We start from the raw sequence: 26,029 nt of genomic DNA, 5'->3' as shown, positions 1-26,029 counted from the left end.
TATAAGAAAAAGACCCCAAAATCGGGACTGTCCCTATAAAATCGGGACATCTGGTCACCCTAAGCTAAGGACAGAGCAGCATGAATCTCAGCCGCAGTCTTAGCTTGGACTTTCCTGCTTTTGTCAGCATGATCACACCCGGTTACTGTATTTAATAGGTGAGGGCAGGATGTTGCAGATCAATAGTTACCACTACCCCACACTCAGAGCTTGATTTGGGGGAAGTATAACCCTCACTAAACATAAGAGAACAGAGACAGCCAGACCTTGCCTCCTTACAACTTCAGGGGCTCCAAGGAAAGTACCATCCCAACTGCACTAGGTCTCACCAGGCTGGGTAATAACAGTGGCTTTTCTTCTACTGTAACAATCCAATTTGTCCCAAGCTCTCTGACCTCCCTTTCGCTGAAGCCCACTGCGGGAACTGGACTCTGCGAAAACACTAACAAGTCCCAAGGATGGTGCCACTTCACAGCAATTGCCCTTGTAGCCTTAAGGTGCAGCAGGTTCTGTTATGTACAAACACCCCGTGGTCCCTCCCCCCCATCCAATTACCCTTTGAGCGCATCGTGTCCTCCTCCGCCTCCGCCTTGTCCTCTCCTCTTGGCTCTGCTGGCTCTGGTTTCCTTCACGTTATCAGCCTCCAAATTCCCTTCAGCACCTTCGCTCGTATAGGAAGATAAAATCACTGTAAATCCCAGGGCGAACTTCAGCAGCCTACCCAGCCACATCGCGCCGCCTCCCTTCTCCGGCTCGCCTGGGCTCGGAGCGCTGCAAGTGGCTTCTCCTTCCTCCCCAGCCGCCTAAATCCGCAGGTCCCAGCCGACCGACTCCCGATCAGCTGCAAGAGGGGAGGAGAGGAGAAGGGTTTTCAGTGACACGGAGCGAGACCTCAGCCATTCCCCACACCACCCCCATCCCCAGCTGCCAGAGCGAGCCGCCACGGCGCGCAATGCGCAGCTCCTCCGCTCGCCCTTGCCCGGAGCCCGGCCACTGCGCAGCCTGTCTCTTCCCCAGGCGCCCAGCCTGCAGCCCGGCATAGCCCCCCCTCACTCCCGGCTGGCTTCTCCGACGGCGGCTGCCGGGGCTCCCCATCCCTCCCGTTCCCGTACCTTCCCTCCGACAGCATCAGCAAGGGCTGCCCAGCCCGCCCAGCGCACCGAGCGGCGGCTGCAGCTGCTGAGGCTGGGACTGTCTCCAAAGCATGGAACTGGCCAGGCTTTGCAAAGCAGCACCACAACAACCGGGAGGCTAAGGCGGCAGGAGAGAGGTGTCAGGCTGGGGGCAGCCCGGGCGAGCGAGCCATGCACGGGGCGGGCGCTGACACCCGTGCCCAGCCGCAACACAACCCGAAAAACAAACAAACCACCCGCTGCCTTCACCCACTGGAGCCGCTGCTTCTGCGGAGGCTGCTGCTGCTGCTGCCGCCGCTGTTCCCGCTGCTGTTCCAGCCGCGGCCGCTGCACCCACCGCTGCTCCGGCGGCCCCCTCCTTCCCTTCTCCCCTCCTCTTCAAGTACCGTCCGCGCAGCTGTGTCTCGCGAGAGGCAGGTCAGCCAGCCTCCCCTCCCCACTCCCCACCCCGGCTCCTGAGACCGGCCGCGGAGCTGCCGGGCTGGGGCGGCCCCGGGCGCCGCGCCGCGCCCCCGGCGGCTCGGGTTCCTGGGGCGCGCTTTGGTGCCAGGCTCCGGAGCCTAGACGGCAGCTGAACCTCTCCCGTGAGGGCGGGCGGCACCTGCGCCAAGAACGCCTGCGGGCAGCCAGGGAGCCGCAGGGAAGGTGGGGATGCCCTGTGGGCCGAGGCCAGCAGCAGCTCCTAGCCCCATCCTCCCTGCGCGCTGGAAAGAGAGGACCAAAAGCCAGAAGGACCCAGATGCTCTTCCCTCTGCCTTGAGGGCGGAGAGGGATACCCGGCCTGCAGGGTTAGGTGTCTTAGGTGGCCCCACGCCTTGGAGAAAGCATCAGGTTCTTGCAGTACCTAACCGGGCCTGAGTACAACTGCATGAGGAGGAGAGGACTTGCCCGTTTAGCCAAGCCCCAGCCTGATAATGTACCATCAGGTCATGGGGCCTGGTCCCAGGCGGGTACTGGGACTCTGAAGTGTCCAAATCACTTTCTTGCTGGGTTGTATCAGTTTAAGGTTAGACTGATCAGCAAAACAATTTATAAAACTGCAGGTGGGGACAGTGGTGCTGCTTCACCCCAGGGCTTGACGTAGTAATAACGAACACCAAATATATGCAGCAGCACCTCCACTATAAAAAATTGTTCCAGGACCCATGGCTAGGAGAAAACAAGACTGAAAGAGGCGGATTCCTCAGCCTCTGTCTGAAATCATGTATCCTGGAGGTGCAGCAGGTTAAGTCTGATTTAGTGGCTTAAAAGCATAATGGTATTTATGTTTCCCTTATAAGGGAAACAGCAGAGATGTTGACTTTACCTTGGAGGTTACCGAATAATGAATAAAGAGTTCACTATTGACTGGAAGATACACAAGTCCAAGTGCAGAAGTACAAGGCAAACCAGGAGACCAAAACTGCAGCAGATAGTAAGATTAAAAAAATTAATTAATAGAACAGTAAAGCCAACAACTAGAAGCTTTTTCTTTGTGGAAAGTCAATATCACATTCTTCCAGACTTGGAAGTGTCACAATCTTGGCCTTGATAGAATTATTCTTTTCAGCCCACAAGCAACAAATTAAGTCTCGGCTGATTTTTAAGCAATCTTTTCTTGTAAAATGGAGAAGCCTGGTGCCTGTGTGATTAATTTTTAGTGCTTTGCATTTCTGGTTGCCTGCTTTACAGTATGTACTTGTTCAGCCCGGGATGTCAGGTTTGGTGCAGAACTAGAATTGCTGCTCTTGGGAGCTTACGCACTGAAAGATAGGTATAAAGAAGATAGAATGCAGTGGGAAATCCAGAGACAAGGAGACCAGATCATTATACAACGTAAATAATCTTATGCTATGATGATGTGTGGCACAGAGAACCATACCACTAACCGATAAATCAAACTGCCTATGGAAAAATCACTAAAATGAGAAAGAAGATCTGCACACGTTCTGCTGCATTCTAAGAGGAGTAAGAATCCTCTAGGAACTCACTTCTCAAGTAGCTGCTTATGTTTATAATATGATGCACAGCTCCCACTGATGTTCTAAAAATGGAATTATACCCTTTTGATAGAAAGTGTGGATGTTAACAACTTGCACCTGATAGACCCGATCTAGAGCCAGCCATAGGGAACAGAAAGACTTCCATTGACTTCAGTGAACTTTAGATCAGGGCCTAAAAGAGTAACAGAAGTCAGTCTCCCCTTTAATTTTAATAGCTCTGGCTGCGTAGCACTTTTGTAGCCAGGTCTCTGGTTGGTAAGGTCTATAGTGTCCATTCATGCTCCTGTAGTTACTTTTATTACTTCAGTTTTTGTAAATCACCTTGCAAAACAAAACCTAATCTCACTCCCCCTCCCTAATCCACTGGAGCCTCTATTTATGCTTTTTGGGGTTCATTTCATTGTCCATAATCAAACAGGTCAGTACTGTAATTAAGCTATCCTATATATCAAAACGTCTGTACTTACAAAACACAACTGAAAGCACACAAGCATCTTAGGGCTTTTCTACACTTACCAGGGAATCGACAAGCAGCGATCGATGCATCGGCAGTCAATTTAATGGGTCTAGTGAAGACCCGCTAAATCGACCGCAGATTGGTCTCCCCTCAACTCCTGCACTCCACCGGATCAAGAAGAGTAGCGGGAGTCGACGGGAGAGCGTCTCCTGTTGACAGCACGTAGCGTGGACCACACAGTAAGTAGATCTAAGCTATGTCCATTTGAGTTACGCTATTCACACAACTCAAATTGCATAGCTTAGATCGAATTTCCCCTGTAGCGTAGACGAGGCCTGAGTGTGAAGACAATAAATATGAATATATTCATCTCCTTGCTAATAAGTATTTTGACAGACACGTTAGATTTTCAAACCTGAAAATATTCCAGGTTGTCAGTTTCAACCAGCTATTCCATTGTAAATGGTCCTACATTATAAAAATGGTCTTTCAAAGGCTTTGCTTTCAGTTGTGTTTTGTAAGTGTAGACGTTCTGATATATAGGATAGCTTAATTACAGTACTGACCTGTTTGATTTTGGACAATGTACAACCTTACAGCAAGTAGCTAACCACCCTCACGTATGCCACCCTGTGCAAAGTATGCATTAGGTAAATGCATGCTACGTCTGGTGCCATAAGTACATTATTAGAATAATGCAAAACTCTGTATGGTTACATACTGCATATCTTACATACTGTGCTTACAACTCTAATCTAATGTAGGAAAAACACATGATGGACATCACTTGAAATGACTATAAGGAGCTGAAATCTCTTTTTACAGCAGTTCTTTATATTTTATTAAACACAGTTTATCCTTTTAAATAAAGTATGTGGGACCATTTTGCTTTAAGCCATCCAAACAAATGCAGTATCTTTTGCTTACTCAATAGAAACTGCATTCCAATCAATTATTTTGGTAGAATTTTAATTAAGGGGATCAATTAACTTTATATTTGTACCCCCCCTAATTTCATTTTCACCATTCCAGCATAACTAATCAGTTAACAGTAACTGGACCAACAAGCACACAGAAGCGACCATATTCCAAAAGGTAAACATTTTTCATAGATTCATAGAACTATAGATTCCAAGGGCAGAAGGGACAATTGTGATCATCTAGTCTGGCCTCCTTACAGTTCCCCAAAAATAATTCCTGGAGCATATCTTTTGGACAAACATCCAATCTTTAACATTTGTTAGTGATGGAGAATCTACCACAGTGCTTGTAATGGTTACTTTCACCATTAAAAATTTAGGCATTATTTCCAGACTGAATTTGTCTAGCTTCAACTTTTAGCCATTGGATTGTGTTTCATCTTTCTTTGCTAGAAAGAAGAGTCCATTATTAAATATTTGTTCCCCTTGTAAATACTTGTAGACAGTAATCAAAACATGCCTTAACCTTCTCTTGGATAAGCTAACAGAGCTCAATTATTTTTGTGGCTCTTCCCTGAATCCCTCCAATTTATCAACACCCTTTTGAATTGTAGGCACTGGAACTAGGAACAGTATTCCAGTGGCAGTCACCCCAGTGCCAAAAATAGAGGTAAAATAACCTCTCTGCTCCTACTTGAGATTCCCCTGTTCATGCACCCCAGGATTGCATTAGCGCTTTTGGCTAGCATCACACTGGGAGCTCATGTTCAGAAGATTATCCACCACAACCCTCAACTCTTTTTCAGAGTCACTGCCTGCTTCCCTGGATAGAGTCCCCCATCCTGTAAGTATGGCCTACGTTATTTGTTCCTAAATGTTTATATTTACATTTAGCCATATTAAAACATGCATTGTTTGCTTGCACCCAGTTTACTAAGTGATCCAATTGCTCTGAATCAGTCACTTGGCCCTTGTCATTATTTACCACCAACTCCCCCCTCACCCCCCCCCCCAAATTTGTGTCATCTGCAAACTTTATCGGTGGTGATTTTATGTTTTCTTCCAGGCCATTTTGATATTTAATAAATCCCTTACACCTTGCAATTCAGATCTCCCAAGAGGGTACAACCAAAAAAAGAAGGATGTACTGGCAAGGTAGGCTGGATTTACAGGAAGGGTGTGAAGTCCCAATGGACAGGTAAAATACAGATATACATTGATAAATATTATGACTGGCTGGCTGGGCAATGGGATACAGAGCACTGCACTTTATTGTAGATCATTGGTCTGATTCTGGCCCAGGTTGGTAGTGACCCAAAACTTATCACTACCATTCAATGGCTGTGTGAAAGAAGTTGTTTATGTACAATAAGGATCAAGTCACCAATTTGTACCTTGTTGGCACTTTCAGAAGATAGTCCTTCCAAGGAATGAATAGCATGGAGGCTGAAAAACATTTACACTTCTAGAAATGCTAGTTTGGTTTTCAGCACACTCATGAGGCAGTGGGGGAAAAGCTGGCATTGATGCCACTCATACTGAACCCATTCTGGGGATAAAAAGGAAAGTAATTTCTTCAAAGCTGTTCGTTCAGATTCCCTCCCCCACCCAACACTATCCTGTGAAACAGAAATATATATATGTAACTGCTCAAGTGAAGAGACAGCGCAGTGCAAGGGATTTTGCACTCCTTTTGTAATGACAAACTTATTTTAAAAAGGAAAGTTTAGATGGGGGTGGTGGTGGTGGTGCAGTAGCGGAGTTCTTGCTACTACAGAAGAATACAGATCAAATGTGTGTAATGGGGCAGTCATCTTTGGTTCCCTTACTTTGGTCTTGCTCTATGTATAGTGAAATCTACACATTTACCAAAGTGACTCTGGAAGCAGAGTGCTTTTAAACTATATTGTTGCAAAAACTGCTGTTAGAAAATGAGGTTTATAATGAAAAAGACGCAAACGAGTATTTGCAAGTAAACACAAAAGGTAACAAGTCATGAAAACTATTACCTTAATGAGGCACTTATAAACATTCATTTGGACTCAGATTTTCTCTTATGATTTTCATGCTCCAGGTTCAGCTTCTGAAAAGTTATCTAGCCTGCATAACAGGTTAATTAGAATCTGATGACTGCTATCTGATGAGACATTTATGATGTCTTATTTGGTATCTTGCATGGTTAGAGAAATGTAGATTACAGTAAATGAGGTAATGTTACACGACACATAAGCTACCCATCAATTAATATTAGGAAATATGGAGGTCAATATTTGGTGTATGGCATTTTTAAAGACCATCAGCTTATACATACTAAGGGGGAATATTTATTTGATTTGTTTACAGATTTATAATGGCATCTATCTGGGCATTTTAGATCCTTTAAAAAAAGCCAACCAATAACTAGTATCTTCTCCAAATCAAAAGACTTAACAGAACTTCTTTTCTATGCTACTAAATTGATTGATCCTTACTAGCAACCAGAGATCTACAAAATGGATAACTCTGGCACAGCCACATGAAGCTTACCAAACCTGGACTCTAGAACACATCTAGAAGGAAGAGTTTCCTAGGCCTTCCAACTATGATGCCCTGTCATCCATTCAGAAGTATTTCACTCCAAGAACAGACAGCAGGAATCATCCAGCATCTCTCTGCTACCAGGACAGGCCACAGGGAAGACCTGATCTCTTGGATAACAGAGATCCAGACCTTTGAGGATTTTTTAGACCATAACCAACACCTTGAACTGCACCCAGAAATAAACCAGTAATCACAGCAGGTTTGGTAACACCAGTATTGCATGCGCATGACAACTTACTTCCCTCAAGAAAATGTTCCAGATGATTTTCAAGAGTAACCCCAAGTAGAGTGCATTGCAGGTAACAGTGGTGTGGGTTATGGTGGCAGGGTCCACAGTAAGAAGGAACAGTGGCAGCTGATTGGGTCAGTCATAGGTTTGGGGTGGGGGAGACGTGTGCTGCCTCTGGCATCTAGGAAAACAGTAAGAGTGATAGATCCGATATAAACCTAAGAGTGGAAATTATTTTTGCAAAGGTCAGGACTGCATCTTTAATAAAAGACACGCTTACAGCCACCACCCCCTGCTTTGGAGGCATCTCTTTGCTCATCAGCATAATTTCCTTAGTGTCTGCTTGTTCTCCACTACTACTTAGATTGTAAACTCTCTGAAGCAGGGACCATCTCTTTGCTGTATGTTTGTACAGTGCCTAACACAATACTGCTGGGGCCTCTAACCTCTACCATAGCACAAATCAACAGTTATACATAAATGGTTCAGTTCATTTTATAAAGTGGCTGAGTTATTAAAATAATAATAAAATCATTCCTCCCTGCCAGTTGTACCAAGCTACCTCTCCAAGTAAACACAATTGTAATTCCATTTTAGTTCTGTTAGGAGTCTGTGTGTCTGGAACTGACTTGCTGATTTTTTTTTCTTTTCACTTACACTGGCTAAGTCTGACAGATTCTTTTGCTCAGACTGCTATGTAGTTAACTTAAAAAACCCATCTATAATTGTGTTTTATAGTGTATATTAACAGGAATATGTCTTTAGGATTCTCATTGGTAATTATTCTGTTTTTCTTGATATTAAACTCTCTTGGAGTGGACCTGTAAATCTAGGATGGTCTCATAATTTGCCTAAAAGACAATTAAATTGCTCATCAATGCTCACTGTATATAGCTTACCTCCAGACAAATACCCCAGTTTACCCTGCTGCACACTTCTCATGAAGACACATAGCAGACTTTTGGTTTGGAATATTGGTGGTTCAGAAGTGCTTAGTCTCTTTGCACTGTCTTTCCCTCCATTTGAACTTTTACTGCTCAGACAGTTGATTTTGTTCCAGCATAAAAAAAAAATCTCTCTCCCTCTTGTAGAGCCAAATATTGATTTAAAAAATGTTCACACTTTATACTGAAATGTTTTTTATTTGTGATAAACAAAGAAACTATCTAATAGGACATAATTAAGTACTAGTCTCTAGCTAGCTAGCTGTATTTTTTTTTAAATGCAACTACCTGAACTTCCGCAGTAAGTGAATATTTAGATCTGTAAATTTTGTTAATCTGTTTCAACCGACATGAAGAGAAATAATATGTTCATGCTTTTGAAAAGGTCTGGATATCTTAGTTCAATTGGCTACATATTTCTTAGTTAGTCAAGGAAACCTTGATTATGCCAATGAAAACAAATAGTGTGGGAAAGATTTTTTTTTAAAATGTAAGTATTCTAGAAGCACAAATAGTAATAATACAGGTTTTGCCTGAATGTAAAGTTAGATCAAGTGGTTGGTTTAAATCTACAAAAGCCAGAGCACATTTTGAAACTCACCAATAAACCACCCTTTTTCCTGACAGTGTATGATCAGATCATCTGTAATAACTAGACACAAGAAGATATGTTATGGATGAGTTTCGGGGACAACTCCTCAGGGACATGGCTCTGGGGCCACAGATTTCTATTTAATCTTTGCTTGTGGTTTTCTTCTGAGTTTTCATTTTGGTTTGAAGTTTTCATCTCTCAGCTGAGTTGGTAAAGATGAAGGAGGATGAAATGACACAATGTCAAACCTCTTAAGGGGTGTGCTGTGCATCCCACAGTAATACAGCAAAAACTAAAGAAGATTATCCTCTAGTTCACACTTTCTGGTCCTTATCCAAAAGCACACACAGGCCCCTAGTTCTATTCCAGCTTGTAACCGCAAAATCCTGGCTGACCATGGAGCTGTTACACTTTGTACAGGCTTAAAAAAATCTCTCTCCTCTGCTATTACTTCCTGTGGAAGGTGAAATGCTTGCAGGATTTGTAGTCTAGTATCCCTTCCAATAAAACAAGCCTTTAGATTTACAGAATTGAGAGTCTGATGGCTCCACACTGAAAACAGGAGACAATTTGGGCAAGAAGGAAACAGATGTGCTTGATCCTCTAATACACCTGGCTTCATAAGTCAGGATGACAAAGAAAAGCAACAGGAAAAAAAAGAGATGCCCAAATTGAAACACCTTTCTCTACGTTTTTGTTATTTTTAGGGGTTGTCCATTAACACTTTAGTGTTTTTTCCTTTTTCTAAGATAGGTCAATTTTACAATTAATCTTCACCCTCCTGAGAAAAGGGGAATGAGATTATCATCTTTTAGTGGATGGAGATGTAATCCAAGCCCCTATTAACACCAACATAGTTATTCATGAGGGCCCCTATGCAAAAGATTATTAATGAGTCAGAAAACCACCAGCTACTGGGGCTTTTCTGATACTTCTGGCCCCCAGGGAAGGTGGCGTTTGACCTAGTTTTCTGCATGACTGTTGTCAAATGTCATACAACTAAATAAAAATAAAAGTCTCTCCTAGCAGGGATGCAGGGGAAGGCTTTGAAAGGCAATGTCCAACCTTTGACGGTGGCTTAACATATTTCCAATACAGTGTAATGTACTTAAGGAAACGTATCTACCATTATATAGGTATGTAGATAAGCCAGTGGTTGCAAGAGAAATTCTGTTTCTTTGATTTAGATGTAAAAAAATTAAATGCAGGTTTGAGAACTATGTAAAACATAAAAAAAAAAAACATTCATGGCATGTTCTTCCTGGGCCTCCAGTCACCACTCAAGCATAACTCCTATGGACTGAAATGGGAATACTGGCTGAGTAAAGTCTGCAGATCAGCCCACTGAATTTAAGCCAGTGCTGAAGCCAAATAATAGATCACTGGGAGGATCTTACTTTGGACTCCTTTGCTGTCTCAAATGACATTGTGCATAATGACAACCATCACTAGGTTCAAAAGCAAAAGTAAATTGCCATACCTATCACTGGGTGAGCTTTCAGACTGAAGTGCTGAGCAAAATGGATGCAGCTTCCTTTTCAGCTACAATGTTTACATTCCAAATTGCTGAAAGTCGGCATCTACTAGTGTGTTCCTGCAGCTCTCCCTCCTGCAAAACTCCTCCCTGACCTGAGTAATGACTGTAGGATCAGGCCCTACATTCCTTACAACATTGTGTCAGCAGTGGGATTGGGCGTCTCTGCTGAGATATTCTATCCCAGCATTCCTCTGGCAATGAGATGTTGCAGTTCAATGGGAGTTTCCCCACTGACATAGTCTAAACAACAACATGGCTAACAGAGACCTGGGATTAGACCCTGAACACATTGTGCTTTCTCTGCCCAACCTTTCACATGAGAAGCATCAGTGCCATGGCTTTGGCAATGGCACTCGTGCATGGCCGTGGTCAGTCTCCAGACAGTTCAAAGCTCTGATGAATAGTTCACTACAGCTCTGGTCTGCCTGAGTCTGCACTTTCACTTATTCAGTAACCGTTTCCAAAGTATGACCTCATTTCCTCAGGTTTTCTAGATACTGGATTAAACTAAGTGAGACAATCTGATTTGGAGTCCGTCACCTTCTACTGGGTGTAAACCCCTTTGGGGATTATTTTTCCATGTCTGCCTTAACTGCTGATTTTCGAGTTAAAATAGCCAAGTGGTGATTCTCATTAAGGGGTTTTCATCAGATCCAGATTTGGCATTAGTCAGTCCTCAGAAATCATTAATTGCCTCAAACTGCACTGGAGATTATAAGAACTCTTTGCAGAGTGCTAGAAAACATGTTCTAGCTTTATTATACAATACATATATTTTAGTATTCTGCATCCTTACATTGTGAGGTGCAGGGCTCAAAATACTGAGAATACTGGCATGAAAGGTGTGGATACTCTGATCATGAAAATACTGCAGTTGCACACAGGAAAGAAAGAGAGGAAATAACAATTGGAGTCAGGACTGAAACATTATATTACTTGCACAAGTAGGCTTATTGAAGTAAATGGGTAAGGCAAAAGGGATTGGGTTCCAAATACTGATCCTGAAACAGTTAGTAGTGCGAGATAAAGCACATGTTTTTGCTACATGCAGATTTGAGATGAATTAGAAATATACTAGAATATCTAGGCTTACAGGGGATATTTTTTAGGGTAACATGGTTTGTACACTAATTTCTATTTAACATATTGCTGATATCAAGATTTTTCACTGTTGATAACACATTTGTGATGCAAATTACTCGGAGATTGTAGTTTGAATGGGGAAAAACAATTCTAACATGCAAACGCTTCCAGTCTGGGGGACACTGGATTTACAAACAAATTTTTAATTGAAAATTACCACCAGCACTAGGTCTGGTGTTCATATTAGTTGAGGGGGGGAGGGAATGACACTTCCTCCTGGCTGCTCGGGGGGTTAGCTCTGTGAAGCCAACACCCCTTCCTGCGATTGTACCCTGTCTCTCTGTCACTCTCTCTTGATCTGCAGCTCCTCACTCACTCCAGGAGCTGCTGCTTGCTCTTCATGACTTGTCCCTCTGGCCAGGTTACTATATATGTTTTCCCCTTCCAGAATATCAGTCTTTCTTCAGCAATCTTGGGCAGTCTTCCCATTCACTGCCCCAAGTGCCACTCCCTCAGTAAGGGAACCTGGGCCCATCCTCTACTCCAAGCTCCAACTCAGGGAACCTCTAGTCAGCAGCCAAGTTCTAGTCCCTTCTGAACTTTGCTGCCTTTCCCTGAGCCTCTTCTGTACCTTCTGGCTCTCCCCCCTCCTCTGGGTTTGCCAGCCCAAATGTCCTCCTCCCTGGGAATAACTGTAGGCTACCTGTCTCTGTAGCTTCCAAACACACCTCCCTTTCCCCTGGAGTGACCGTACCCTACTTCCTGCAGCCCCCTTCCTGTTGCTTTATAAGCCCAGCCCAGCTCCTCCCCCAGATGGACTTCATCAGCAAATTAAGCCTTAGCACTCCCTGACTTTCCTCCAGGTCCAGCCTATAGGTAAATTGGTCTAGTTTACCCCTTCCAGCCTTGTGCAGGGTGGGCACCCCATCACAGGGGGAAGTTACAGTTGTATTGATTTTTTTTTTTAATCTCATAGACTGACACTTCACGAATTGTAAATAAAAGTGTTGAAACAGTTTTTAACTTCGTGAACTCTTGTCCATACCAAAAAAAATACCACATTACTTCAGACAACTAAGAACAGAGGTTGAGCAGGCACACAGTCAACAGAGGAAGTGTCATCCGACACCCATAAGGGAGAGCCAAGGAAAAATACTCATGGGCAGGAGATGCCTGAAAGGGAAAAACATTTTTGAATATATAGCACAGCAGACTTTTCCCACTCCTGTCCCTCAGGAGTAAAGCCATCAGGAAAAGGAAGCCTAATTTATTAATGGAAAGGTGGAGATTATAAATAAATTGAATCGGTGGGTGCCCCTTCAAGTTGAGAGGAACATTGAGAGGCTGCAATCTGCACTCAGATTACAATAAAATGTAGAGATAGCAGAATTTCCCACTCTTCAGTGGCTGTGAAAGGATTCACTGGGCATTAAGGGCTTAATACAAAGATCACTAAGGTCAATGAAAGTCTTTCCATTGACTTCAATGGGCTTTGGATCATCCCCTATCTTCATTATGGAGTCCCTTACCCTACACGGCCTTTTTATCTTACAGCCGAGGTGCTCCTGAAAATGACTTCAGATTGAGGCTAGTGCATTCGGGAGAATTAGAAATGTCCTAGCACAGAAGTGGGGTACTCTTTGGCCAACGAACAGATCGGTCCTCGCTTTCTGGACATTTATGGTCTAGGCTAGTGGTTCTCAAAACTTTTCCATACCTTGACCCCCAACCCAAGAATCATTTCCCACCTAGTGGGGTTCCCTGTCCTATTTAATTATATGGTTACAACACCCCTGACTGGGAACCCATGGTCTAAGTCTTAGACTCTAAGAGGATGAAAATGTACATTAAAACAAATACCCAGATAACTCTTCACACAGCTTCTTATATGCAAGATACTTATTCCTCCTTTGAAGCTGCTGCAATTTAGCTGGTAAATAATGAGTTTTCCAAATTAGCACGTGGGTCAAGCTGCTTGTTTACTTGAGACCTATGGGTCAATGGACTAACTCAGATTTTGAAAGTTTAATAGGTACTAAAATATGTGCCTCGCTATTAGAGTCCAAAAGGCCTACTCTAGAACGGTGGCGCCAACATTTTCATGTTTTAGTTCTTTATCATCGTTAAAGACAAACAGCCACACACAAACCAACCAAAGGAATCCCCTGTTACTTTGCTGCAGTATTCATAGGAAAGAGAACAAAAATCTGACAGTGCATGGTTTTTGTCAAGGATAGCACAGCAAGATAAATGTAAAGTGGCTCTAGTGGTAACTCCTATTTGCCCTGCTTTGGTTGGTTTGTTTCACAAGTCTAAACATTTTTTTCTCCCAATAGCTATAGGTCTATAGTGTGGTACAAATCATTTTATTTATTGGTTTATGGCTTCAACTAAGGCACATGATACAGGAAGTTTAGCCACACGCTTAATCACTCTCATCCCCCAGGACAGAGTTATTGTATCATGTTTGGAGCTAAATCCTGCCCTCTGCTGCATTGTTGTGCCAGGACTGGGCCAGAAAATGGGCATTCTTCACCCATGCAAGCAACAGGGCAGCAGCTAGCACCGAAGAGTGCTGCAAGCTACGCCAGCAAGCGTGCTAGATTGCACATCACATCCACAAAGATGTGTGGGTCTGCAGTTCAGGGGGCTGTTTAGCCCCAACCCCTGAGTTGACCAGCACGTGTTGCTCTCAACAAAATGCTAGCCAGCAGCAGCAGGCAGAGATTATGTTACTGATTCTTAAGATGAGAGGCAAAATGCATTCTACAGTTGGCAGATTCCTACAGTAGAGGACACACTGAACAGCTTATGGCATTAGTACATGGGAGGAGGGATAGCTCAGTGGTTTGAGCATTGGCCTGCTAAACCCAGGGTTGTGAGTTCAATCCTTGAGGGAGCCACTTGGGGATCTGGGGCAAAAATCAGTACTTGGTCCTGCTAGTAAAGGCAAGGAGCTGGACTCAATGACCTTTCAGGGTCCCTTCCAGTTCTATGAGATAAATAAATATATGAAGATATATCTATTTATTTTATTTACGTGTATTAACATCTAGTGTCACCAAGAAACACTAGGGGCACTAGGCATATTGTAAGAGGCAGCCCCTGCCAGGGTGCTGGTTATTTGGCTCCATACAAGGCCTAGGCACAAACAGATGAGTTAAAGGAGAGACTTTGGGCCGTCTGTTCTTTTTCTAGCTTTTACTGACTTCAGACAGCCCTTCAAACACAAAAAGTTTAAATACTTTTTTTTTTTAAATTTAAAATGTCAACAAAATTCTCAAACCCAGCGTGTGCACTGCTCAGCTACCATTAACCTTGATCACCTTGATTGAGCGGTCCTTCAGCCCTCGTAAGATTGCGCTGATCACTACACGGCTTCCATTCTTCTCATATCCTGGCCTTCCTTCTCCATGTGCGGCTAGGTCTTTTCACGATAAAATCTTCCCATCTCTTTGGAGGTTGGCCGAGTGGTCCTTTCAGTTCCTGTGGGTACCACTCAGCGATAGCTGCAGTCCATTGATTGTCAGTGAGCCTCGCTATATGCCCAGCCCATCGCATCTTACTTTGCCTGCTCTCAACAATGATGTCCTGCACTCCACTCTGCTGTCTGATCACTTCATTGGGGACTCAGTTGCAGATTGAAATTCCCAGAATTCTTCTTTCCATCGCCCTCTCTGTGACAGACAGTTGCTGCTGCTCTGTCTTCATCAGTGCCGATGGTTCACTGCTGTACAACACGGCTGGCAGTACTGATGAGTTGAAGAGGCTGGCACGTGTTGCCTTGTTGATTTTTCCTTGGAGGACATCCTTGATAGAATTGAATGTGCACCAGCCGCTTTCTTTTTTCACGAGAGCTCACCTTTCAGATCGTGGTGCATGTTAATTTCTTGGCCCAAATAGACATATTGCTCAACTTCTTCTATATGTTCTCCCTTGACTGTTATTTGGGCTTTTGGCAAGGTATCAGACTGCATAAATTTTGTTTTGGAGCAGTTCATTTTCAGTCCCACCTGCCTGCTTTTTATGTTGAGTTCTCGCATTTTCTGTAGTTTGATAGTATTTTCAGCGATCAACACAATATTGTCCATGAATCTGAGATGGTTTAACTATTCTCCGTTGATGTTGATTCCACCCTTCCAATTCATCCACCTCATTACCATTTTGAGGTAGGCTGTGAAGAGAGTTTCGGTGAAACAGTGTCTCCTTGTTTCACATCTTTCTTAACTGAGATGTGAAGGGGGGCATCAAATAAAGTTATATCTGTAGTGCACTCAGAATTTGCTTCCTTTAATAGTTTGATATAATTTATGTCGATGCCCTGTTCTGCAAAAGCTTTCAACACTGAACTGATCTCTATGCTCTTGAATGCTTTTTCATAGGTGATGAAGGCAATACATAAAGGGAATTTGTATTCCCTTGAGTGTTCCAATAGCTGGTTTATAGTGAAAATATGGTCCATTGTGCTGAAATTTTGAGGCTTCTTCGATCTTCAGCCGTCTTTAAGAGCCTTTCATTTTGGTACTTCTCAAAGTCCTCCTTTAGTTGTCTTCTTATCAATTTGCAGAGGAGGGAGTACTCCAGTTTGTCACTATCATTTTGCTTCATATTCCTCCACTTCTCTAGCAAGTTCCACGTTTCCTTAGAGATTCTTCCCTTTGCTCTTTTTGGTCTTTATTTCTCAGCTAATTTCACGCATTGCCTCAATTTATCAGTGACGTTTTTATAATCCTCATTGCAGCTATCTATAAGACTCCAGTCTTCCTTGGAAATGTTCGCTTTCAAGATTGCCTCATCGAATATTTTTGGCCGCTGTCTCTGATTTGCCATCTGTAGCGCTTTCTTCTCCACCTTTTCATTGAAGTTGAGCCGTGCTCTGAACAAGCGATGGTCACTACCGGTGTTAAATGATGGTACTACTGAGATGTCTTGTACAATGCGCCACTTATACCATTAACATGCAATTAAAATCAAAAGGAACACCCAGATCTGCCTCTCCCTTCCAGCAGCCCTGCACTGTGCCCAGAATGATTAGCAGCAAAGGAATAACAATAGAGGAAGCACTTTTACGTAAGCAATATTGTCAGTTGTGTGTAGTATTATTCCCTGTAATAGTAAAGTTACAGTTTTCCTCATCACCACATCAGCCATTGGATGGTTCAAGGAAATCGGATCGTTGAACGTAAATATGTTTTTAGATTTCTCTTAACATATTCACCTTTGGTGCAGTGCTTACAAAGGCACATTATACAGTGAAAACAATTGCATGAGCATTTTAAAACTCTGTTTTCCCCACCTGTTGTGTGTGGAATCCAAGAACACAGAGGCTTTGAGGGGTTGCTAGGATAGTTGCTGTCTACAGTCTGGCTCCTCTGAAACCGCAAGAAGGAATGAGAGTTTCAGTGGCCACGGCAAACACTGGGAAATTTTAGCAAAAATTTCCTATTGGTGCTACCATCAGTTTAGCTCTATCTGGCGGTAGCAACAGCGAGCACGCTAATGTAAACAAAGTGCTGGCATCTGGCTGTGTTCTAAGCACCATGTTGCGTGGAGCTACTCTCAGCAGTAAGCTGACACTGTGCTTAAAAAGCTAACAGGTGCCTGAAGCCCCTGCGACACTGATTCCATCCCCATCCCCTCTTGCTGCCAGCAGTGGGGCTGAACTGGTTGTAGCAATAGTGGTTATTTATTATTACTTTAAGATTCTGATGTAGACACACCCTGATACATATGGTGTTGCTACACACAGCCATCAGGAAGAAATGGTTTTCTTTTGCATTGAAATAGGATCTCAAAAAATCCGTAGTAATCTGCATTGTGCTTTTTATTTTGCTTCTTTAGGACTTGGTTAGAAGGGTTGGATGGATTTTTAAGGCTTATTTTCCTTCCCTCCCCTATTCATTCCTACTTTAGGAATATCAGGGACATAAAGTCCATTCTTTCCTGGGTTTTGGTGGAAAACATGATAGGAGTTTCACCAAAATATGCGGGGAGCTTTCACACCTCAATTACAGGTGCAGGAGTGTTGAACTGTTAGCAAAGGCGTCCTTTTGGTGAAGTGGTTATTAGGCATTGGAGTAAAACTGGCATTACCAAAACCCAGCGCATTTTAATCTCTCTGATTAGACGTCCCTTCCCTTCTCAACTGCTTAGTTCTCAATGTCTTGTGATGTCAATCTCACATGTAACCCAGTCATCAGGTCATACAACACCAGCATTTCTAAACAAACAAAAGGAGTTTGTTTGTATAAAGCAGGGGTTGGCAACCTTTCAGAAGTGGTGTGCCGAGTCTTCATTTATTCACTGTAATTTAAGGTTTCACGTGACAATAATACATTTTAATGTTTTTAGAAGGTCTCTTTCTATAAGTCTATAATATATAACTAAACTATTGTTGTATGTAAAGTAAATAAGGTTTTTCAAATGTTTAAGAAGCTTCATTTAAAATTAAATTAAAATGCAGAGCCCCCCGGACCAGTGGCCAGAACCCAGGCAGTGTGAGTGCCACTGAAAATCAGCTCGCGTGCTGCCTTCGGCACACGTGCCATAGGGTGCCTACCCCTGGTATAAAGGCACAAGCCCATTCCCCCCCCCCCCTTTATAGGTCATCTTTAAAAGAAAAATAGAATTCATATCCTGACATGCCTGCAAACCAAGAACAGGGGATCAGATATCGTAATAAAACCAGGACAAGAGGAATACATATACAGCCTATGGACACAATAAGCCAATCATGCAGCTTTCAAGATTCTGGAAACAATTTCTTCTGAGGAGAATAAAATGGTTATTTTAATTCATCTGTTTCATTTAAAGAAAATTATTTTCTTACTCTGCAAGGCATGTTTGAGAGGTTCCATATATGCATAGTTATGTTAAAGGTACTTCATATCGGGAATAATCATTCTACATTGGTGTTTTGAAACAGCTGCACAAGGTACAGGAGAACCTCAGAGTTACAAACACCTCAGGAATGGAGGTTGTTCGTAACTCTGAAACGTTCGTAACTCTGAACAAAACGTTATGGTTGTTCTTTCAAAAGTTTACAACTGAACATGGACATAATACAGCTTTGAAACTTTACTATGCCATAGAAAAATGCTGCTTTTAACCATCTTAAATTATATTAAACAAGTACAGAAACAACTTCTTTACCTTGTTAAATCTTTTTTTTAAACTTTTCCTTTTTTTTAGCAGTTTATGTTTAACACAGTACTATATTGTATTTGCTTTTTTTATTTTGTTTTGTTTCTGCTGCTACCTGATTGCGTACTTCTGGTTCCAAATGAGGTGCGTGATTGACCGGTGAGTTCGTAATACTGGTGTTCATAACTCTGAGGTTCTACTATAATTGTTAGTTGCCTTGACACTGACATGTTAAACTGTTTAATTATCTGCTAAATTGGTGTAAGTCCTGTTCACACACATGCAGTGATGTAGGGGAGTCAAAACAACATTGGCTTATGTCTATTGGAAATGTCTGTTAAAGACCTACAGAGAATAATCTGGAGAATTTTGTCGATATTAATATTTGGTAATGTACTGTGTGCAGGTATGTAGGCACAGAACATTTATCTATGGCTGTGCAGAGGATAACAATTCCATTTTGTGAAGGAATTCAAGATTTCTAAGTTTGTTTTCATTCCAAGACAGAAAACCCCAAAATTTAGTTTCAGATTGCAAAATTGAAAATGTTTGGACCTATTTAAAAATTTTCATAATACAAATTTTTTAAGATTTCAAAAGAAAGGCATTTCAAAAGAAACATCAAAATATGGTTCCATAACTGTTAAAACAGGACATTTTGACAATCAGAACTTTATTCCCCCTTTTTTCTCTCCAAAATGAAACAGTTGATTTTAGCAAAAAAAAAAAAAAAAAATTGTTTCATGAAGCATTTCAATTTCAAAGAAACTAAATTTTCCAATGGGAAATGGTGCCAAAGATTTCAGTTCTGTCATTACACCTCTACCCATCTTTCTCACCTCAACACCAAAAACAAAAAACCCATTCTGATACCACGGTTCAGGCATGCAAGGAAACCGTGGCCAAAGATTTGTTCATAATACTGCAGTTGTTTATTAGGCCTTTGTTGCACACCGCTTTACTGCATGTTACATCATCAGTGACTTAGGAAGGAACCACTCCTGATGAGGTGTAAAAATAAATGCAGACCTAGACATCTTCAATAGTCTCACAGAAGCTCTTGTCTCTCTTTGCCTGCTGGAGGGGACCATGTTTAGTGTAAGACTAGGCACCTCTATTAAATAAAGTTTCTACAACTTTTGGCTGCTATTTGAGCCATAGGGCTGTTAACATTAATGATGGCACCATGTGTAGTAGGTAGCACAAAAACTTATTTGTGGAATTTATCTGCAGATTTTGGCCTTTTAAACCCATGCATACGCTCTCACCTTTGATTATTAGCTCTGGTTAAAATAGCACATACGGTAATAGCAGTTTTTAGGTAGACGGCTGTTCTACAGGAAAGAAAACACCAAGAAACTATGTGAATGGGTTTCACCCAATAGAAAGAAACAAAGTATGGAGGGAAACAAAAATTAATTGCAGACATTTGTTCTTTACAATGCCTTAACTCACCATCTTAAGTCCATTGCGATGAATTGTTTCATGCAATGCATCCTATAGAAAACCACTAGAGGGGAGTAAAGTAACATAAAAATGCAATTACTTCATCTCAAACTCAACTTTGCTGTACAAATTGCAATTGCACAAGCTAATAGCTATAGTAAAACCAGACTGTTAAAGAATTGCATTTGCTTTACACTCAAAAGTGGAGTTGATTAGACAAACACAATATTGCTGTCCCCTCTTACTATGTTGCAAGGCTGACAGGGAACATTCGTTATCTGGACAAAGCCCTAACACCGAAGATGGCATTTAGCCAAAACATTTGGCAAAAGAGGTGCGTTTCTTTAATTTCTTCAAGTGTTGACAAGGTTTAGAGGGAAGCATGCTGAGTGGGGCTACCATGAGCAGAGGAAAAGCTCACAGCTCTCACGCTGATCACTGCTCCTGTGGCTCTGTCTCACTGTCTGAAATCTACACAACAGGATAACATCTACCCAAATAGTGAGGGTGGGGAGGATTCATTAACAATGAAGCTAAAAAGGGCTCCGCATGCATGGAGCATTATCGGGCAGAAAGCACTGAGTTAAGTTTCACTACGTCACAAGTATTGCTGGTGTTCCATGTCACTTTCAGGTTATCCCAATTTCTACTGTAACTCACCGACACCAGCAGAGATGAGACAGATGGTACAGTGATGAATCAGGCCTCACTTCAGAGCAGAAGATAGTGTATGAAATAGCAAAGGAACTACTTGAAATACATTTCATTGGGAAGTCTGAATAACCTCCATTGAACAAAGGGAAATAGGAGGATGCAAATTTTAGTGGAATGAGCTTCAACAACAAAAGAAAGCTCACAAAGTCAGAGTGGCGCTCACAGGACACTTTAAGGACAGGTGACAAAGAAGTGGGGGACTCAATGATATATAACAACCCATTGTTCCTGGAAAACATGCCTAGAAAGTTTCTAAACAAATTACGTAAATGTGGGTGTGAGATCCCAACAAGTTTAAATATTTCACTTACAAGCTTTTCTTTGCAAGGTCTTATATTAAAAACATTTATGGACGATCCTAAGAACGTTGCACTTAACAATTGTACATGCGGCCCACTTACCTGTATAGACAATTAGCTACTTAAACCTGGTCAGTTTGTTACATGGATGGGGATATTTCTTAGCACATAGGTCCTGCAGACACGGTATAAAAACGATAAAGCAACTAGAAAGTAAAAGGATTTTGTAGCATGGCACGAATGCCCAACTGCAGTCTGCTACTAGGTTGAGGGGCTTCAGCCATGAATCTTCTTGAATGCAGATGAAGTTAAATAGCATTGAACTGAAACAGTAACAGAACAGCAGAAAATTATTGGCTGTTGTGGCAGAAACAAAGTATTAAACTAAGCAGCAGTCTGAATAAGGAGCTGCTGGCAAAGTCTCTACAGAGCACACCAGAAGGAACACATTCACATAACAGTAAATGATGAGTTCTTGATTAAGACAAATATGTTCTTTCAGCAGCATATAACCTAGTGGGAGAGGACACATGGTAAACTTATTTTGACATTCTCTTTTAGTGGCTGCATTACAAGCCTTCATGCAACTGTACACATCCAACCACAAATTGCAACACTAACCTTCCCGGTCTCCTGGTGTCACTCACAGTATAGTTCCAGGAGCTGCTACTGTTTTAGTCAGTTATTGCTTCATTCTTGATATTAGAGGAGCAAGGGCCTAGGAATTGCTATTCACAAGGGGGCTTAGATTTGTTGTTGTCCCGGCCCTCCCAGGGGCTCAAATCCTTACTCATTAGGAAACTCTTGTTGCTGCTTGTTTGGGGCCATCTTCCCTTCAGTCTTCACTACAGAAGTATCATTAGGGAGGCTTTAAAATCCCCTTCCAGAGTGGTGATGGTGATGTCTGGAGTTCTCAGTGCAACAAAATATACCATTAACATTGAGTGGGGATTTAGCTGGTTCTCCAGATACACATACAGTGTTACTGTGCATGAAGATTTTTATAGTTGCTATGGATTAGTAGCTTGTGTCTACTGCTGTGATACTTTATGGGACATTAAATTATTAAAAAGGAGCAGGTTGGTCAATTGATCTCTTAGATTTAATTATCCTTATTTTTATCAAACTGTGTGAGAGAGGACTTGTATCCTACCTCCTATCTACATAAAAAAGCCTTCTACTAGGTAGTGGAGAAAGGCAGCGCATAAGAGGAAATCATTCCCAAACCCAAGACAAAAGGTGCTTCAGTTTGTTAAACAGAGTTTACCTGGTTTCCTCAACACTATCAATTTGCTTTAGCCCACCATAGCTTGCTTGAAAGCAATTGTTGTGGCAGGAAGGTTGTTTCTGCTCAGCGTAGCTCTTCTTTTAAGCCAGCATTTGATTGAATTTTATCAGCTGTTCAGACTTGAGCTTGATTTGGATCACGTTCATTACTTCAGTTTGAACTGGATTAACGGGGCCTTCAAACAACTGCTTACGGCAATTTTTAAAAAACTACAAAAAAAAACTAAAATACAAGCTGCATATTATATGTCTAAGACTGGTAGCTATATTAATAAAAGGTAATGCAATATGCCGTAGGAAGTTAGAAGTTTTGAAAGGGCATTTAAAAAGCTTTTTTGCATCAGAATAGGACTAGTGGAAGATTTATGATTTAGAAAAAGTCTGGATTTGTGTGTTAGGCTTATTACTTCTAGAAAAAAATCATGAGAAAGCCATTTGAACCACCATAGACCAATCTTTTAAACAGTGCTTACTTTAGAACTTTTTGATCAATAAAGGGGAAGATGAATTTAGCTGTTTTGTACCACAAATCAGAAAGATGCCCAGTTTGCGTGCTCAATTGCTTGTTTTGCAGAACAACTGCATATTAACTTTTATAGACACAGGATTGTCTACATGAAAAAGGTGTTTTGGTATAATCTCAGGTGTGAATTTAAACAGACACAGTTATTCTGTTATAAAGTCTGTGTGGGAACTCTTATTCCAGTATAAGTGTGCCTTTTTCAGCTCAGTTTATTCTGCAAGCGTTAAAGCTAAACCAAAAAAACCAAGAAAGAAAAGCCGCTCATACTGGAATAAGAGTGTTTAGATGGGAGGGTTATAGAGATATAACTGGTAACACTTTCCCCTGTACAGATGGCTACAGTTATTTCCTCAGATAAAAGCTGGAAATCTGGCCTTAGAGCTTAGCCGCTGCTCATGCTGGTTTAGGCACAAAAGGTCTCTTGTGGCCTGATCTTGCTCCACCTTGCCTACAGAGGAAATGGGATTGGGTTTGTGGATAACATGAAAGGACCACCAAGGATTTCAGAATTCTCATATTAGAGTCCCGGACCTAATTTCAAATCAGGGAGATGTAATGCATATCTGCCATGCCAACTAGCATGAAAGTTAAAATAGCCAATTAAGACATTTTTGTAGAGCAAATTAAATACATTTTTCATTAGAAGTTTTTGTTTTTATTTAACCCCGCTCTATTATTCTTTTAAAGTAGACTCTATTGCTCATAAAACTTTGTGCAGTTCAAGTTTTAACCTTGAAGACTCAAAAAACAGTCTTAACCATAGCTATATGTTGTGCCATCGTCCTTTTCCCACCCTAGAATAAGCAAATATGAAAGAGATAAAAGTACGCCTAGTGAGCTTGTAACTCAAAAACTTTGAAGAGCAAACACCTCATGGAAAACGGATTTGCTGGAGAGTGACCTGCTTCTCTAGTTCTATTCTCTAATTATTGCAGACATTTATACAGAAAAAGGATGGTGACTTAGATGTTCATCTGTGCCTGCTGTTTATGCCACTCTGCAAGCAAATCCTTGGGTTACAACTGTATTATTAGTCATAGTGGGATGTTGTATTGTCACAACAACTTTGGACTTTGTGTGAGAAACAAACAGCAGGAGCAGATGAAGCAAACAGCAAAATTCCTGTTTTCATATAAATATCCCTAGAAAAAAAAAAACCAAATGCAACCCAAAAATTAAAAATATGTTAGAGACAAAATGAGCTAAAGAGAGTGTGTTTCAAAGAAACACAAGCAGGTCTTTAATGGAAGTTATCAAAGCATCATGAGAAATATTACTAAGTCTTTAGTTTAAATTAAGAGGATAGTCAGTGCTATCTAGGAATAGCTGTGAAATAAAGTTAACCTGCTTTACTGAAAACAAAGCTAAGATCTTTTTCAAAGTCAGAAGTGAACCAGCTTTCACTGTACATATGTTCAAAGAGAAGGCACATGCTTGGAGTTTGATTCAGTGTATAAAAGACTGATAATCATTTTATAAAAACATATGTAAATGTTTATGCTTATAACAAATATAAACTGGCGCTTATAGGGATGAAATGCCCGAGCATTTCAAACAGATTCTAAAAAACATCTCTAATGCACACTAAACTTTTATACTGATTGTAAAAGGGACCACAATTGAAAGTAGTTTTATTTATATATAAATAAAAATGTAACATTGCACTGCAAACTAATCTTAAAGTACAAAAATAGATTGTTTAAACAAAAAATACACACAACACTTATATAAAATACTGTACACAGTGAAAGCCAGATGACCAAGGTAAACAAAAGCCTACATCAATATTTCAAGTAATTTTATGATTGTTTTTTCATGTAACAGTCTCAAGTCACATAACATTGAGAGATCACAAAAGGGATAAAACCCACAAGTTTCTAGCATAGATTTTCCACACATCCCAAGTTTGCATTGAAATATATTAGTTTCTTCTAAACTAATGTTTGAAGAATTATTGATGTTAATCCAAGTTAGGAAGTGGGCTATCAAAGCCACTATCTTGATGAAAAGATTTGGCATCCAGTATCAGTTTCCTTGAATGCTGGTTGTAGCCTTTTCCTATACTCGAATATGGGATTGCATTGCGTTGTTGTGAGACATCAGAATTTGATTTTGCAGAGCTCTTGTATGAATTGTGTTTTGGGTTTACATTCAGTTGCTCATTACTGTAAAGTACGGCTTCACTTTTTGCACCAAGAATCTTGGCTTTGCTGGTAAATTGCCTACAAAACGTACCAACATTTTCATCTGCATTAGGAAACAAGTTGGTTATAGGAAACTGTTCACAGGCCATATGTTGCTCTTCTGAATTAGAACTCACTTTTTGCACAGGATACAAGAAGGGCATATCACCACTGTCGAAATGCAGACTCCCATTAATTGAACTCCAGTCAGTGGCGCTTCCGTCATCTCTTACTGGAGTTTCTTGAATATCAAACCCCTGAGTTCTCTCAGATGTTGCCTCCCCATATCTATTTGGCTGGTTACATTTAAATTCGTTTAAGACAGGTCTTTGAGTCTGGTTCTCAAACATTACATGAGCTGGCCCAGAGTCAGAAAGGCTATTTATAGAGCTGGGTATATGTGTGTTTCCAAACTTCACCTGAGGAACACACAAGGATGTCTTTTGAAGTGCTGTAGTGCTAGCAGTATTTGTCAGATCTGTGTCTGTATTTGAGTCATAGCCATTTCTATGCCTTTCTCCATCTTCAGCAGGACAAAATTCTAACATAGTGTCTCTTGAATTGTCAGCTGGCTGTTTAGAAGTGCTCCTGCTACTTTGGATATTTGAAGTCCCTCTTTCATGAAGCCCAGACTGTGTTTCAACCTCTACTGCATCAAGCTGCTGTCTTAAGTTATACGGTACACGTTTCTGAACAACTTGATCACTGGCTTTTTTGGCAATACTTTCGCCACATGATTTGCTTTCCATATGGGCTGGCCTAGTTTGATGAATGTGATTTCTTTTTGATTGCTCAACTCCAGTTGCCAGTTCAGAATTTAGTGGCAGGGCTAAGAGAATGGGGGGAGAAAGAAAAAAAGATTAATTTAAGGAAGCATTAAATGTTGGGGAAAAGTCAGTTTGTATAAAAAGTTGTCAATACTAGTGCTGTTAAATCAAGTGGTTCATGTTTTTAAGTTACCGCCTATGTAAATGATG

General features: G+C 41.4%; 2 protein-coding genes and 1 long non-coding RNA gene across 14 annotated transcripts in view; 1 reads left to right on the top strand and 2 right to left on the bottom strand.

Moving 5' to 3' along the window:
- Positions 1 to 1,521, bottom strand: part of FBN1 (fibrillin 1) — a 215,640-nt gene extending 214,119 nt beyond the window's left edge. For 6 of the 7 annotated variants that reach the window (XR_010590988.1, XR_010590987.1, XR_010590990.1 and 3 more), the window contains exons 1-2: positions 1,387 to 1,521; positions 556 to 841 (exon numbers count right to left, since the gene is read on the bottom strand). Coding sequence is in view for 2 of the 7 variants with exons in the window: in XM_005304018.5 (XP_005304075.2) it covers positions 556 to 731 (176 nt within the window). In the remaining 5 variants the exon portion in view is untranslated. Of the gene's footprint in view, positions 1 to 555; positions 842 to 1,112 lie in introns of all 7 variants that reach the window. The other variant, XM_024101226.3, reaches the window with a different exon arrangement.
- Positions 1,522 to 4,602: 3,081 nt separating this feature from the next.
- On the top strand, positions 4,603 to 5,669 carry LOC135973918 (uncharacterized). The gene is made up of 3 exons (XR_010590992.1): positions 4,603 to 4,667; positions 5,299 to 5,336; positions 5,602 to 5,669. It is a non-coding gene; the product is annotated as an uncharacterized LOC135973918 (long non-coding RNA).
- Positions 5,670 to 24,816: 19,147 nt separating this feature from the next.
- CEP152 (centrosomal protein 152) overlaps positions 24,817 to 26,029 on the bottom strand; it is a 47,759-nt gene continuing 46,546 nt past the window's right edge. For all 6 annotated transcript variants that reach the window (XM_008163263.4, XM_042841828.2, XM_042841825.2 and 3 more), the window contains one exon: positions 24,817 to 25,881. In XM_008163263.4, the coding sequence (XP_008161485.2) occupies positions 24,830 to 25,881 (1,052 nt within the window). In that variant the 3' untranslated portion in view covers positions 24,817 to 24,829. The remainder of the gene's footprint in view (positions 25,882 to 26,029) is intronic.

This window comes from Chrysemys picta, chromosome 10 (genome assembly GCF_011386835.1).
Source record: "Chrysemys picta bellii isolate R12L10 chromosome 10, ASM1138683v2, whole genome shotgun sequence".
Taxonomy (NCBI): Eukaryota; Metazoa; Chordata; order Testudines; family Emydidae; genus Chrysemys; species Chrysemys picta.
This window is presented reverse-complemented; position numbering and strand designations above follow the sequence as displayed.